At 37.4% G+C, this 16,540-nt stretch overlaps 1 protein-coding gene across 1 annotated transcript in view; it reads left to right on the top strand.

Moving 5' to 3' along the window:
• The window catches only part of adamts2a (ADAM metallopeptidase with thrombospondin type 1 motif, 2a), a 98,539-nt gene that overhangs the window by 31,013 nt on the left and 50,986 nt on the right, over window positions 1–16,540 (top strand). Inside the window, exon 3 of the mRNA XM_048165543.1 lies at window positions 4,177–4,345. Coding sequence (XP_048021500.1) covers window positions 4,177–4,345 — 169 coding nt within the window. The remainder of the gene's footprint in view (window positions 1–4,176; window positions 4,346–16,540) is intronic.

Genomic DNA, 16,540 nt, shown 5'->3' with positions numbered 1-16,540 from the left:
CCATAATGGCAATAGAAGAATAGCTACAGTGCTCATTGTTTTGTAGCTGTCAGAGTCAAACAAATATCAGCTTTATGAGCAATCTCACACACACAGAGGGTTGTGGATTTCTTATTGGACAGGGAGGGTGGCCTGTTTCCACACAATCATGCGCATACAAACACAGATAATGCTTCTGAATCTGCTCATGAACTCTCTCTTGGATATTTTGGCAGATAGAGACACTTCAGACCGGCTGAAGTCTGCCCAACCACAATCTCGCTGATACGGAGGTCTTGGATGAAGTTGGATGGTGCAGCTGGCCTAGCTTGTTCTGTTGGAGGTTTTGTGCTGTGTTTCTGTGCTTAGACTGTAACAAACCAGAACATTTTACTATAAATTGATGATTTGAAACCATTAGAGCCTAACTATGTGAGCTCGAGAGGGCCAAAAGATAGGCATTAGCCATAGTTTCACCGTAAGGAAAGAGGGGCTTCGGTTTTGATGACGGGTTCCATTTCAGATTACAGGATCTGGAGATGTCCCAAAGGAGTCCAAATGGAAAGAATCAGTCATTTGAAACATAGACATGTTCGATTGTCCTGCAAAATTGTATAGTGACTAGTTTTTCCAAGTAGTCGCTCAGCCTCAGTTCCTTTCACAAAGTATGAAAATGTGGTTTTTGGTAAAATGTCATTGGAAACAATGGTTTGTGCCCAAACTCTGAACAAGATTTTTTCAGAGGTGCTCAGATTTTTCTTTAACATCTGCCCACTTAAACAGGAAGTGTTCATCTGACTGACTTGAATGACTGCCATAAGGGTAATTTATGGCTACATCTACACTAATTTGGATACATTTGTTAATCGACTAAAACAAAATGCTTTGAAAGGGATCCCAACAATATTGTTCCACTTTGTTGCATTTTTTTCTCGATGTTTTGGCCATCCATCCACATTTCTGTCCTGTGAAAATTAAGCCTTTTGAAGACACTCTCCCAAGAGGATACATTTGACTTCAAAACTTCATATTACATTCCTGCAAAGATGACAGAAACGATTTTGGAAACACTTGAAATACTAGTGTGGATGGAGAAAAACACCACTTTACTAAACTACTGTTTGATTAACAATGTAAACATATTTTTAATACTTTTTACCAAAACATGAAACCCTTGAAATATATATTTAAATGACATTTTAGGAAATAAATTGCATTTTTTTCTTCTTTCAAAACATTAACAACTTACCGACCCCAAACTTTTGAACAATAGCATGTGTGTGTGTCTGTGTGTGTCTGTGTGTGTATATTTTTTTTAACCTTGAAGGTTTAGTTCACTTTCAAATGAAAATTACCCCAAGCTTTACCCACCCTCAAGCCATCCTAGTTGTATATGACTTTCTTATTTTTGGTGAACATAATCGGAGATATATTAATAAATATCCTGACGCATCCAAGCTTTATAATAGCAGTGACCGATACCAACATGAGCTGAAGAAAGTGCTTCCATCCACATCCATCCATCATAAACGTACTTCACATGGCTCCGGAGGGGTTAATAAAGTCCTTCTGAAGCGAAGCAATGCGTTTGTGTAAAAAAAAAAAAAAAAAAAAAAAATCCATATTTAACAAGTTATGAAGTAAAATTTCTAGCTTCCGTATTCAACTCATGAAGAAAGTGTAAACTGGCATCCCGTCAGTTAACCTTTTTCCGTAAGTTGAATAGGGAAGGTGTAGGACATAACGTAAACTTTTTGAAGCAAGAGTTTTACACTTTCTTCGTAAATTGAATACGGAAGGCGGTCTGGCAGTCACTAGATATTTTACTTCATAACTTGTTAAATATGGATACTTTTATATATATATATATATATATATATATATATATATATATATATATATATATATATGGACACAAATGCATCGATTTGCTTTAGAAGGACTTTTTTAACCCCCCGGAGCCATGTAAAGTATGTTTATGATGGATGGATGTGGATGGAAGCACTTTCTTCAGCTCATACTTGTTGGTATTGCTCACTGCCATTATAAAACTTGGATGCGTCACATTATTTATTAATATATCTCTGATTGTGTTCATCAGAAGGACGAATGTCATATAGACCTAGGATGGCTTGAGGGTTACTAAAGCTTGGGGTAATTTTCATTCAATCCTTTAACTTAAAGGAACACTCCACTTTTTTTGAAAATGGGCTAATTTTCCAACTCCCCTAGAGTTGAACAGTTGAGTTTTACCATTTTAGAATCCATTCAGCCGTTCTCCGGGCCTGGCGGTACCACTTTTAGCATAGCTTAGCATAGTTCATTGAATCTGATTAGACCGTTAGCATCTCGCTCAAAAATGACCAAAGAGTTTCAATATTTTTCCTACTTAAAACTTGAGTCTTCTGTAGTTACATCGTGTACTAAGACCGACGGAAAATGAAAAGTTGCGATTTTCTAGGCCGATATGGTTATGAACTATACTCTCATTCTGGCGTAATAATCAAGGAACTTTTCTGCTGTACCATGGGTGCAGCAGGCGCAATAATATTACGCAGCCATATCGGCCTAGAAAATCGCAACTTTTCATTTTCCGTCGGCCTTAGTACACAATGTAACTACAGAAGAGTCGAGTTTTAAATAGGAAAAATATTGAAACTCTTTGGTCATTTTTGAGCGAGATGCTAACGGTCTAATCAGATTCAATGAACTATGCTAAGCTATGCTAAAAGTGGTACCGCCAGACCCCAAGATCGGCTGAATGGATTCGAAAACGGTAAAACTTAACTGTTTAACTCTAGGGGAGTTGGAAAATGAGCCTATTTTCAAAATAAAGTGGAGTGTTCCTTTAAGTCTTAATATCTTGTGCATCTTTGCTTCTCAAGTAAATTGCTATTGTTTTACAGATGTTTTGATATTTTTATTGGTAAATGAGGCAAAAAACTTACTTTGCAGAGTGTATGACATTTCAGTAGCCTGTTACATTATGCAGATTTGCATTATACTATTAATTGCTCACCTTTTCCCAGATGCAGAATGTAGACGCATTCAGGTCATTAAGAAAGGAAAGGCTTCTTTAACTTCTTAAAATTTACAATCGAGACAACACACACTGTTTTGAGTGGATTTTGGGAGAGGACAAAAGTATATGTGAGTGTATTTTGTTTTTACATCAGCACTTTCAGTCAGCGTTGACCACGTGCAACGGCAGCCCTTCATGCAGTGGTGTCGATTTATGCAGCGCACGGGCATTTCCTTCGTAATGAACCCTCGGGGGAAGCAAGAGGGAGCGAGGGAGGTGGCGGGACCACTCGCTGTGTAATATTTCCTGGGAGACCAAGCTAAACGACTAGCTCAGCGGCCTGCACTCTGCCGGGCTTCAGTATTGTGATGACTGAGGGGGCTCCGGCGTGACTTTAACAGCCCTTTTTGAAGTTCACATTTGATATTCCACCACATCAGAGAAGAGGTCTAACATTGCCATTCAATTTGTGCTCTCGTTTGGGCTGTCTAATTTGCTATGGAAGCAAAGGGAAAAGACCCTGCGCTCTGGCAGGGAAAAGCCAATAAGTCGTAGGGACTGCGACGTGTCCTACAATCAATTGGTCCCATGTGCCTAAAGCCTTGTAGACTCTCTCTCTCTCTCTCTCTCTCTCATTACGTTCTCAGCACCCCTGGCAGTAGACGCGGCTCGTCGCTCAAAGCCAACGAATCTCAACTAGACAGAGCGAGAACGGAACATGAGCTGTCAAGTGTGTCTGTCAGTGAGTTTGTTCACTCTGGCAGAGAGATTCATATTGATCTTCGCTCGTGGTTTGGATTTCCCTCTTTGCCCTCGTAGACTATTTTCACTCATCTTTAAACTGCACAAACAAGACAATCTCATGTTTGCTCCCTAAAAGCGGCGAATTGTTCGGAAACATTAGCGAGAGTTTGTTTTTGCTTATGACAGACAATGTCACAGAGTTTTAAAGATGGTTGGGGCCCGAACACATGAGTTAGACGCAGAAAGAGGATGGATCGATTCAGGGATCGGGTTGCCCGAGGGTTTCTTCCAAAGCTGATGAAAACATGATATAGCAGGCTTACAGAAATAGCCCTTATAGCTGATTCGCTTAATGGACTTGATGTGCAAGCTTTGTGCTGTACCTGCCTTTGAAAAACATAACCTCTCTTTCTCTCTTTCAAACCTGTCAGGCGGGGATGATCCGTGCAGGTCAAGAGGAGTTTTTTATCGAGCCACTGGAGAGAGGAGGCGACATGACAGGAGAGGAGGAAGGAGGACCCGGGCGTCATCACATCGTCTACCGCTCCTCTGACATCAAGAAACCGGCCGTCAATCAGCCCGCTGACTTTCACCCCAGAGGTCAGATCCCCTTTATGACACCAGCTCGTCATGGAGCGCTGCAGCGAGTCCTTCACATGCATGCTGATGACTATGGAGGGATGCTGAGGTTCAGTTTCCTGCTGTTGAATCAATGTGAATTTCTTACTGGTCCATGCTGGTTTATGGAGGTTTGGTGCTGGTCTGGCTTTGCCTTTCTGATGAAACTAGTTGGCTAAGTGAGGCTTGATGGTTAAGTTAGCAGGGCTCAGCAGTAAGGGATTTTCTTCTTGCCTGGTTGAGCCAATAATTCAGATTTGCTTTACCAGCATTATGGGCCCACCATAATATAAATACATTCATTTTAATGCACATTAATGTGAGTTAAAGGATCAGTTCACTTTCAAATAAAATTTTCCTGATAATTTACTCCCTCATGTTATCCAAGATGTCCATGTCCTTCTTTCTTCAGTCGAAAAGAAATTAAGGTTTTTGATGAAAACATTCCAGGATTATTCTCCTTATAGTGGACTTCATTGGACTCCACTGTTGAAGGTCAAAATTACAGTTTCAGTGCAGCTTCAAAGGGCTTTAAACGATACCAGATGAAGAATAAGGGAAAAAATGGAACCGGCGCTGTGTTCATTCTACTTACGGAACGAACGCAGCGCCAGTTCCATTTTTTACATAAGTAGAATAGGGAAGGCGTAGGACATACAGCATAAGCTTTTTGAAGAATACGAAAGTGCGGTTTTGGTGGAACCACTTGGAAGGCGATCATTTGTTTATATAAAGCATATAAATTTACTTTTTTTTTTTTTTGGAAAATGACCGATCTTTTCGCTAGATAAGACCCTTATTCCTCGTCTGGTATCGTATAAAGCCCTTTGAAGCTGCACTGAAACTGTAATTTTGACCTTCAACAGTGGAGTCTATTGAAGTCCACTATAAGGAGAATAATCCTGGAATGTTTTCATCAAAAGCCTTAATTTCTTTTCGACTGAAGAGAGAAGGACATGGACATCTTGCATGACATGGGGGTGAGTAGATTATGAGGAAAATTTTATTTGAAAGTGAACTAATCCTTTAACTTCAACAGCTCACTGACCCTCTCCTTCCTCCCCAATTGCTGAGAGGTTTTGGTTTAAATAAACTAAATTCCTGCCAGAAGAGGTACTGAAACAATCCAAATCTATTGCATGTATATGCTTGGGCTGTCAATAGAGTAAAATTTTTAATTGCGATCAATCGCATACTTGTTGTGAAATTAAGCATACACCATTTTAACGAGCTTGTTTACATTTTAGACAAGTCAAGTTGCCATACTGAACATTACCACATTTGCACATCAATATAACAGCCTCACGCGTTCTTACTGTACGACTCCTGTATGTCATTTCAATCTTTTCTACCTTGATTGCAATCCTCATCCATCCAAACTTTACTAGCGAGACGTTGGTTTGCTTAATCCAGTTGAGAAACATAGTTTGTGTATCATCTGGCCATACAGCGGTGGGATGTTTTGATCTTCTGTTCAGGTTGTTTTTCAAACAGCGCGATGTGTGCGGGCTCACGCTCTTCAGAAAGAATTAGAGAATATAACCGAGCTTGTGTTTTAAAGCGAAACAGACACTGGAATGAATAACGTGAGTCTCTTTATTCTCTCTGCCATCTCTGATGTAATCAGCCTGGTTTTCTTTACATTAGCACTGTTTTGGACTGATTGTTTGCATGAATTTTCTTACTGGATCATTGGACTGAAAACTTTCCCTGCGGTTTCAATATTTATTTTAATGCGTTAAGGATTTTGAATGAATCGCATTTGTTAAAGCATTAACATTGACAGCTCTAGTATATACTGCATATAGGCATTATACAGTTATAACCAGAGGCGTAAAGAGTACCTGAAAACCATACTTGAGTAAAAGTACAGATACCTTACAGCTAAAATGACTCCATTACATGTTACAAGTCACCAGTTCCAATACAACTTGAGTAAAAGTCTTAGAGTATCTGGTTTTAACAGTACTTAAGTATTTTACTCGTGCTGATTGTAGGCTCAAAAATGCCCTAGTTCTCAAAACCTTAGAGACATGCCAGTGAAAATAAGAAACAGTTGATTTGTAAGATGAGAAATCATGTTTATTTTCTAAAATCAAAATAAAACACCTCAAAATTGCAATAAATCAAGGTTGACACAACAGCCTACAAATGTCTACAAAATCTCAAGTCTCAGTTAAGCTCAAGTTCTAAAAAGTGCACAAGTAAACCAATATCATTCAAAAAGGTCTCATTGATATATAAAATAAAATAATGTTAAGTAAAAATAATTTAAAAAATAAGTAAAAGCCTTGTTGACAAGTTTGGGTGAATAAAGGCAAAATGCACAACATAGTACCTTCAATGCCCTATAGATGGCGACATTGTTTCTTTATAGCAGAAATAAACTGCTGCAGATAAAGTTAGGTGCCATGCAAAATGTAATGTGTAATTGCATTAATCATCACAAATGTTTTGGAGTAAAAAGTACATTTACTTGTTCAAAAATGTAGTCAAGTAGAGAGTAAAAGTTGCTAATATCTTTGATACTCAGTAACACTAAAAAGTAGCCCAAAAGATACAGTAACTAATTACATTTATCCAAATACTTTACACCACTATAACTATACAGGAAACTCCATATATTTATAAACACTTGCTGGAAAATAATGGCAGACCATTACTGATTGGTTTGTAATTTCCAATCCATTCTCACTGATGCTACCAAGACTCAAATCATTCGCAAATCTCAAACAAGTATTGCAATTTCGACAATACCTCCTCTATATAAAACAGCAGTTAAAAAAGTTATAACAAGAATTTGCAATTAAATGTCTCAGAAAACCAAATGTTTAAGATTATAAAGCATAAAAACGTATGTACACGATTAAAAAAAATATAATAAGATTAAGCACTGGCCCTCTCACACTGACCCAGACATTAACAGGGTAATATAAAGTATATGGCATTATTGTTAAAATAATGTGTGAAGCACATTACATTTTAAAGCATGTTAAATTTAACCTCTAAGCAAAAAGTGTGCAGTCTTTGCAAATACTGCTTAGGCTGTATCCATTTGAATTTGTTTAAAAACAGAGCTTCACTGTCTATCAAAGCTAAAACTAGTCATGTCTTGAGAAATAGTTTCTTCAAAAATGGACAATTCCAGTGAGTAAATAATGACAGATTTCTTTTTGGTTTTGGTTGTACTATTACCTGCTAAATGGATCCAAGCCAGGATACAGTATGTGGATGAAGTGAAAAAAAAGTTCTCCAGGGCTGAGTCATTGCCCAGGCTGTTTATACCCCTCCACCCCCATCTTTGTCTCTCTCAGCATCCCGTGTGAGATGTGTGAGGAGAGGAGAAGCAGAGTGACTGGATAAAGTCATAAACTTCTCTAAAAAGGATTCACATGTCACTTTGAGTTTGAGCGGTCGAGTTCAGCCGGGGGATATGGAGAGGCTCGACATGTGTCACAGTCCCTTTGCGTTTTCATTTTTCTTCTCAGCCTTGTTGTTTTAGAGGGCTGCATGAATTGCTTAACTGCAGTACTGCATAACAGAACCCTGTGTTGACTGTTTGACAGAAATACACTAATCCTTTTTAAAGGACTTTAGGATTAGCACTGTAATCATTACCAGTGTTGGGCAATGTTACTTTTATAGCTATAATATTTTCAAAAAGCTATTTATTTTTATTTTACCTTTAAAAGCGAAGTTACAATATTGCTTTATGCATCATAAGTGGTAAAGGCCCAATCACAGCAAGAATGAAAACTGTATTAACGTTTACGCCAATGGACGATAATGTTTATTTTTTATATTTAAAGCGGCAGTCTGTAAGTTTTGCCTCTTTGTCGCCATCTCTGTTTGAAACCTGCAATTGCATTTATTTGCGGAATTATCTTCTTTACACGGGTTGTGCATCGGCATGGCTCCTCAGCGTGGATAAATCTAACGTTTGCTGTCAGTCACCACATCAGTGTGGATACTGTACTACGGAATCACAGATTCTACATCTTGGAAGTATGACCAAAATAAGAATTTTCACCGGAAAATGTCATCTGAACAAGTATGTAACGTCCTCCGCTTTTGTTCTGAGCAACTGAGAAAAAAAGCATTACAATAAATCGTGCTGCCAATGATGATTAAATCTAACGATCGCTTAGCTCGGATCATGTCAAACCATGAAATGTATTATTATTGTTATACTTTGTTCTCAAATTGTTAATGTTAACAACATTAGCATTGCGTGACTATGTGTATTTAGTGTGTATTAGCGTTACCTGTAGACTTCAATTTCTGTAGCCACTCAGCAGTCCGAAGTCTTTTGCTTTTGACTACGGGTGAATCTCCAGTTGTCACTGATGATTGTCATTTGGACCTTTCTGGGTTACAATCCGTCATCAAAATAATAAGTTTAATTATTGCAGCTGCTGTGAGAAAAGTCTATGATCTGCCGCCTGTAGCATCCTCCCACATGCCACATAGCCTACTAGCTGGGACTCCTTCTCTATGTAAACAGATGCGACTTAATGACACAAAGACGAACTGCGGCATGCCTGAATTTTCTGCATAAACCCATCTGCGGTTACGTAACCACCCACGTCATCAAAGAGCGCTTGGGTTGAATTGGTTTTCACCAATGATGACTGCAGCTGGAGAAGTAAGATGTTTAGATTCGGCTATCATGTCTGTAATAAAAGAAATCGACAGCGCATTAATTTTAAAAGACGAACAAAGAACCGCAATCAAGGCATTTGTCGATGGGAAAGATGTGTTTGCCGTCCTTCCAACGGGATCCGGCAAAAGTTTAAGTACAAGTTCAACATACGTCACTTACTGCGTTGCTCTGATTGGTTGTAGGTCTATCCAACTGAGTGCAGAGTTTTTTTTTTTTACTGGTTCGGTTAAGACACGCCCCATAATTCAAGTGCAATGGAGCAGTATCAGACTCACATTCTGCCTAGAATATGAGTATGACGAAGTCAGGCTAGTGAATCGGGCTAAGGTAAGGAGATTTGAACACTGGCTGGTTATGTACTTTTTACATACATAACTTTTTACATATTTTTAACCAAAAAAAAGTTACGGACTGCAGCTTTAAAGTCAAATGGATTTTAATTGGCTATTGTTCATTGACTAAAACAAAATGCTCTGAAAGGGATCCCAACAATATTGTTCCTCTTTGTCATTATTGTTATGGTTGTGGTATGGACTTCACTCTTTTATTAGAATTAGAATGATTTTCAAACCTTTTATGGTTATAGTCAACATTATAGATACTGTGAACGAGCATTAACTAATTACATTTACATAAGTACTTTTAATGGAAGTAATACCTTAAGTTGTTTTTGTGTTACTTTTTATTATTATTTGCTGACTGAGACTCTCTCCTCCACAATGTAAGCACTATACTTGTCTCGCTGGCATTTTTTTTTTTTTGTGTAGCAACTACTATTTAAAAATGTGGGGTTGTTAAACATTTTTAATGTTTTTGAACCAAGGATGCATTTCTTTGATCTGAAAATTCAGTAAAGGCAATATTATTGTTACATATTATTACACATTTATTTGAATACATTTTATACTACAACTGATTTTTCAGCAGCTATTACTGAATTATTATTATATGTTTTTCTTATTAAAGGGATAGTTTGCCCAAAAATGAAAATTTGATGTTTATCTGCTTACCCCCAGGGCCTCCAAGATGTAGGTGACTTTGTTTCTTCAGTAGAACACAAATGATGATTTTTAACTCCAATTGTTGCCGTCTGTCAGTCTTATAATGCGTGTCAATGGTAACACAATTTATAAGAGTCAAAAAACATGCACAGACAAATCCAAATTAAATCAGACAGGAAAAGATCGGTTTGTGTGAGAAACCGAACAGTATTTATATAATTTTTTACCTCTAAAACACCACTATGTCCAACTGCGTTCAGCACTCGGTTAGTGAGGTCTTATCACGCTCTGAGAACGGCACTCATTGAAGTATAAGCGCGAGACATCACTTCCGCTGTCTGAGCGCGATCAGACCTCACTAAACGAGTGCTGAACGCAGTTGGACATAGTGGTGTATTAGAGGTAAAAAATGATATAAATCCAATCGTTTCTAGCTTAGAGCATCAATGTGCCATCATGAGCCGCAGGATTTAATTTGGATTTGTCTATACATGTTTTTTGACTCTTATTGATAGAGTTCCCATTGACACGCATTATACTGACAGACCGCAACGGTTGGAGTTAAATATCATCATTTGTATTCTACTGAAGAAACAAAGTCACCTACATCTTGGATGCCCTGGGGGTAAGCAGATAAACATCAAATTTTCATTTTTGGGTGAACTATCCCTTTAATATCAGTGTTGAAAACAGTTGTTACTCCTTAATATTTTTGTGGAAACCGTGATACCTTTTTGTTTTGTTTTTTGATTAATAGAATGTTCAAAAGAACATTTATTTGAACTAGAAATCACTTGTAAAATTATATGTACATGTCTCTAATGTCACTTTTGATCAATTTAATGCATCCTTGCTAAATAAAAGTAGTAAATTCTTCAAAAAAATTATCTTACTGACCCTAAAAATGATAGTGCACTTTGCTTGCAATAACGACAAGTCAATTAGGGTTTCCCAAATTCTTTGAACACAGGATAAATGTATTTATACAATAATAAAAATAGTGAGGAACAAACGAATAAACCTATTTTGAACCAAAGCCTCAAGTTTGCCTCAAGTTTGCCTTGTTTTTCTTTTGTTTGTTTTGTTTTGTGCATGCACACTGGTTGTCTTGACAGCATGTTAATTTTTAATTCTGTTTAAAATTAAGATTGTGAAACATAATTTAAAAGTGAAGTGTGCATGGTCATTATAAAGACTGAAGTCAGCAACTCCGATAAGCATTTTCTCTCACATTTCAGATGATTGTTTCAACACAGCAGTTGACACTTTATTTTCCCTTACACATCAAATTAAAGCCATAAATCAGTCATAACCCTTAGGGGTGTGTCTGTTTATCAGAACACAATATTCAGCTTTAACTTGAGTGGAAAGGTTACACATGTGGCAGCAAGCTTGATGTTGTATTGCATTGTGGAAGTGCGGATATGCCCAAGCCGGTACTAAAAATAACAGGACAATATATCTGTAAGTGAATCTCCGTGTCTTGAGCGAGCAGGTCTTTGGCGACATCAGCTGGAACGCGTGTGTGCGTATGAGAAGCTGCGGCTCTCATTGAATTCCAGCAGAGACATTCTGGACTCAGGCAGCCAGTGTCTACGTGGCAAAGCTTGATGAGACTTTAAGTTCTACTTGGCAGACGTGCAGTGTTCACAATTCAGAATTGCTGCAAAAAATAGTGGGAGGAGAGAAGGGTGAGAGGCTTTTTCCCCAGGTTTCATAATCAGATATTCTGGAAAACTCCTCTGCTCTGTTTATATAATTTCTTTATAGTTTATTTGGTTTAGATAACTGCTTTAGAGAGTTGTTTTGTGAATTACCATGGACCAGATTTGACCTTGACTTAGTTTTTGGCCTTATAGATCTGTATTGACTCTATAATGATGTTCTCAGGACAGTGGTGAACATGCTAACATGCTAACAAGGGGTTATGTTTGATTTTCTTAATTTATTGTACTTTTTGGAAGTGTCTGCCAGTCTCAGGCATTTATATGACTTCAGAAGCTGTGACAGCACTTTTTCTAGAAAGCTCTTATTCTGTTCACTTACACAACCATAAAAGGACTTCCTGTTACTGTAACCTGAGAAAGAGGGCTAGCCTTCCCAATACTGAATCATCAATACTTTGTGCTTTCTCTACAAACATTGCTTTTGGCATTTTGTTCACAGACCTATCAGAATAATACCGGTGAAGCCAGAGTTTCTCTCCTAAGTGGACTGTTTCCCCTTTGAGGACAGCTGTTTTTCAAACTAAATGGAGGGCGTGCTAATTATTAAGCATGTTTCAATCCAAGTTGCAAGTTTAATTAAGGATGCTGGGGATGTAATTCTGTCTGATACCAATAAGCCGATAATTATTTCCATTCTATGCTATTCTGATTTAATAAATTAAGAATAAAACACTAGAAATCTACAACCCGAATTCCGGAAATGTTGGGATGTTTTTTTAAATTTGAATAAAATGCAAACTAAAAGACTTTCAAATCACATGAGCCAATATTTTATTCACAATAGAACATAGATAACATAATAAATGTTTAAACAGAGAAATTTTACACTTTTGTCCACTAAATGAGCTCATTTCAAATTTGATGCCTGCTACAGATCTCAAAAAAGTTGGCACAGGGACAACAAATGGCTGAAAAAGCAAGAAATTTTGAAAAGATTCAGCTGTAAGAACATCATAAGTTAATTGATATTAGGTCTGTAACATGATTAGCTATAAAAGGGATGTCTTAGAGAGGCAGAGTCTCTCAGAAGTAAAGATGGGCAGAGGCTCTCCAATCTGTGAAAGAGTGTATAAAAAGATGGTGGAATACTTTAAAAACAATGTTCCTCAATGTCAAATTGCAAAGGCTTTGCAAATCTCATCATCTACAGTGCATAACATCATCAAAATATTCAGAGAAACTGGAGAAATCTCTGTGCGTAAGGGACGAAGCCAAAGACCTTTATTGGATGCCCGCAGTCTTCGGGACCTCAGACGACACTGCATCACTCATCGGCATGATTGTGTCAATGACATTCCTAAATGGGCCCAGGAATACTTCCAGAAACCACTGTCGGTAAACACAATCCGCCGTGCCATCTACAGATGCCAACTAAAGCTCTATTATGCAAAAAGGAAGCCATATGTGAACATGGTCCAGAAGCGCCGTCATGTCCTGTGGGCCAAGGCTCATTTAAAATAGACTGTTTCAAAGTGGAAAAATGTTCTATGGTCAGACGAGTCCAAATTTGACATTCTTGTTGGAAATCACTGACGCCATGTCCTATGGGCTAAAGAGGAGAGAGACCTTCCAGCGTGTTATCAGTGTTCAGTTCAAAAGCCAGCATCTCTGATGGTATGGGGGTGCACTTTTGGAAGGCGCTATGAATGCTGAAAGGTATATAAAGGTTTTAGAGCAACAAATGCTCCCCTCCAGACGACGTCTATTTCAGGTAAGGCCTTGCGTATTTCAGCAGGACAATGCAAAACCACATACTGCAGCTATTACAACAGCATGGCTTTGGGTGCTGAATTGGCCTGCCTGGATTCCAGATCTTTCACCTATAGAAAACATTTGGTGCATCCTTAAATGAAAAATATGACAAAGTTGGCCATGAACTCTTCAGCAGCTATATCAGGCAAGAATGGGACCAAATTCCAGCACAAAAACTCCAGAAACTCATAATGTCATGCCCAGATGTCTTCAAACTGTTTTGAAAAGAAGAGGAGATTCTACACCATGGTAAACATGGCCCCATCCCAACTATTTTGAGACCTGTAGCAGGCATCAAATTTGAAATAAGCTCATTTTGTGCATAACATTTCTCAGTTTAAACATTTGTTATGTTATCTATGTTCTATTGTGAATAAAATATTGGCTCATGTGATTTGAAAGTCTTTTAGCTTTCATTTTATTCAAATTTAAAAAAAAAAAAAAAAAAAAAAAAAAAAAACTTCCCAACATTTCCGGAATTCAGGTTGTAAATCAATTGTTTTAAATGCTAAAAGTAAATTTGGGCATCACACCATTAATGTTTATTCTGCAAATTACAGAATATAGTATGTGATTTTTTCCATCATAATTGTGGAATGTGGTAATAAAAACAAAAATTGTCCACCACAAGCAAGTGAAAACATTTTAGGCAAGTGTAAATATTTTGGAATTTTTATTTTATAAATATCTTGATTTTCCATCCATGATTTTTATGCAAATTTGCTAAGTATGTGGATGCAAATCTGTCTATTGAAAGCAATAGGTCTCATAACAAATATAATTGGAGATGACCTTACATATAAAGGTGGACAAATGTGAGCCTTCTCTTGCTCTAACCACCCCCCCAACTTGTCACTTGCATTTGAGAAGAGTGTCATTTCTGCACTTTCGTCAGTTTCTCTTCACCTCAGTCACCCCGACATTTCAGCCCACACATTTCAACCCGCAGCATGCCAAATGTGCCATAATGCCTCTAACTAGCCATCAGAGATCATATAGGTTTGTACGTGTGGCTGTATGTGTGTGTACATGGAAATGTGTGACAGCATGTGTTTTTCATTTAACATTTTTTCCCATCCCTGAAACAAAAACATTCCGGTTGTTCCATTGACTAATAGCTGTTGGCTTGGTCTTACATTAAGGAGGAGCACCGGCTAACTCGAGTGCTGCAAATATCTCCATTTGTGCTGGGCCACCTTTGCTGCAGTGCAAAAAATGACAATGTCTTAAGAAAGAGAGTGGAGAGCTAATGAAGATTGATCTTTCTGTGCCTTGAAATTCCAGCTTGTGAGATGAGCTAACTCACCAATGCTCTGATAACTAATGGTGCTTATGTGAATAAGACATTAACTAACAGATTACAGGGTTAATTTGAAAACTAATTTGACAATCTAGTTTTAAGATTGATTGCCGAGGGAAAAAAATAACTACTCCTGAGAGATGATGGTAAAATCGAGGTTAGTAATAATAATAATAAAAGTCATTGGAGAGACATCCTATTCAGATTAATTTACTTGTGTGCTTGCACAACTAGTCATTTTAAGTTGACTATGTTGTTGAAAATAGCATATGTTTTGGATGTTGGTTTGTTGATGTAAATGGTCAACCAATTTCACCTGAAATCCATGTTGGTCCACCAGCTAGACCAGCACTAATTCAGAACTTACTATAACAAACCAGCTGGGACAAGTAGGGAAATTGTGTTCTAATATGATCTTTTCGGCAGGGTAATCATCCAGAAAAGTAGCACACTAAATGGTGTATTCGGTGTTTACTTTATGCCAATGACTCAGTTTTTGTTCTTTCTGGCTGCGAGAGTAAGAGGGTAAAGAGTGCGGTCACATTTACCATTGTCCAACAAAATCTGATCATATAGGAATCCATGTGATTGGTTTAATCTGAAAGATTTTCCCAGGCAGATTTCATAGTAGGTTCAAGTTGGTTACATGGTTTAACAAAGCTGCTTGGTTTGAAATTAACTTCTGTGTGAGCTGTGCTTTATACATTTCTACACTATTCACAATAGAAAATGGCCCTATTTTGCCCACAAAATTTCGCTAATGTGATCAGATCTTAAGTGAAGATAATCTCCAATGTTTCACTTTAGTTTCACTTTGACATACATACAGTTACATTAGGATGCAGATACTTTGGGACACAGATTGTAGAAAGAGGAATTTCTTTTGTATTTTGTCTCCTGTGGTGTAAAGTATTTGAGTAAATGTAATTAGTTACTGTACTTAAGTATCTTTTTGGCTACTTTTTAGTGTTACTGAGTATCAAAGATATTAGCAACTTTTACTCTCTACTTGACTACATTTTTGAACAAGTAAATGTACTTTTTACTCCAGTATATTTGTGATGATTAATGCAATTACACATTACATTTAGCATGTCACCTAACTTTTTCTGCAGCAGTTTATTTCTGCTATAAAGAAACAATGTAACCTTCTACAGGGCATTGAAGGTACAATATATTGCCTTTACCCAAACTTGTCAACAAAATTTTACTTATTTTTATTTTATTTTTACTTAAAATTATTTTATTTTAATTTATTTTATATATTGACAAGACCTTTTTTGAAGGATATTGGTTTACTTGTGCACTTTTTAGAACTTGAGCTTAACTGAGACTTGAGATTTTGTAGACATTTAAGAGGCTTTTGTGCCAGCCTTGATTTATTGCAATTATGAGGTGTTGTTTACAAAATAAACATGATTTCTCATCTTACAAATCAATTGTTTCTTATTTTCACTGGCATGTCTCTTAGGTTTTGAGGACTAGTGCATCTTTGAGCCTACAATCAGCACGAGTAAAATACTTAAAGGTACCATCGAACGTTTTTTACAAGATAATATAAGTCTAAGGTGTCCCCTGAATGTGTCTGTGAAGTTTCAGCTCAAAATACCCCATAGATTTTTTTTAATTAATTTTTTTAACTGCCTATTTTGGGGCATCATTAAATATGAGCCGATTTATGCTGTGCAGCCCCTTTAAATCTCATGCTCTCCGCCCACGGAGCTCGCGCTTGCC

The sequence above is a fragment of the Megalobrama amblycephala genome, linkage group LG18 (assembly GCF_018812025.1).
Source record: "Megalobrama amblycephala isolate DHTTF-2021 linkage group LG18, ASM1881202v1, whole genome shotgun sequence".
Taxonomy (NCBI): Eukaryota; Metazoa; Chordata; class Actinopteri; order Cypriniformes; family Xenocyprididae; genus Megalobrama; species Megalobrama amblycephala.
The sequence above is the reverse complement of the archived record's forward strand: the minus strand, read 5'-3'. Positions and strand labels throughout refer to the sequence as shown.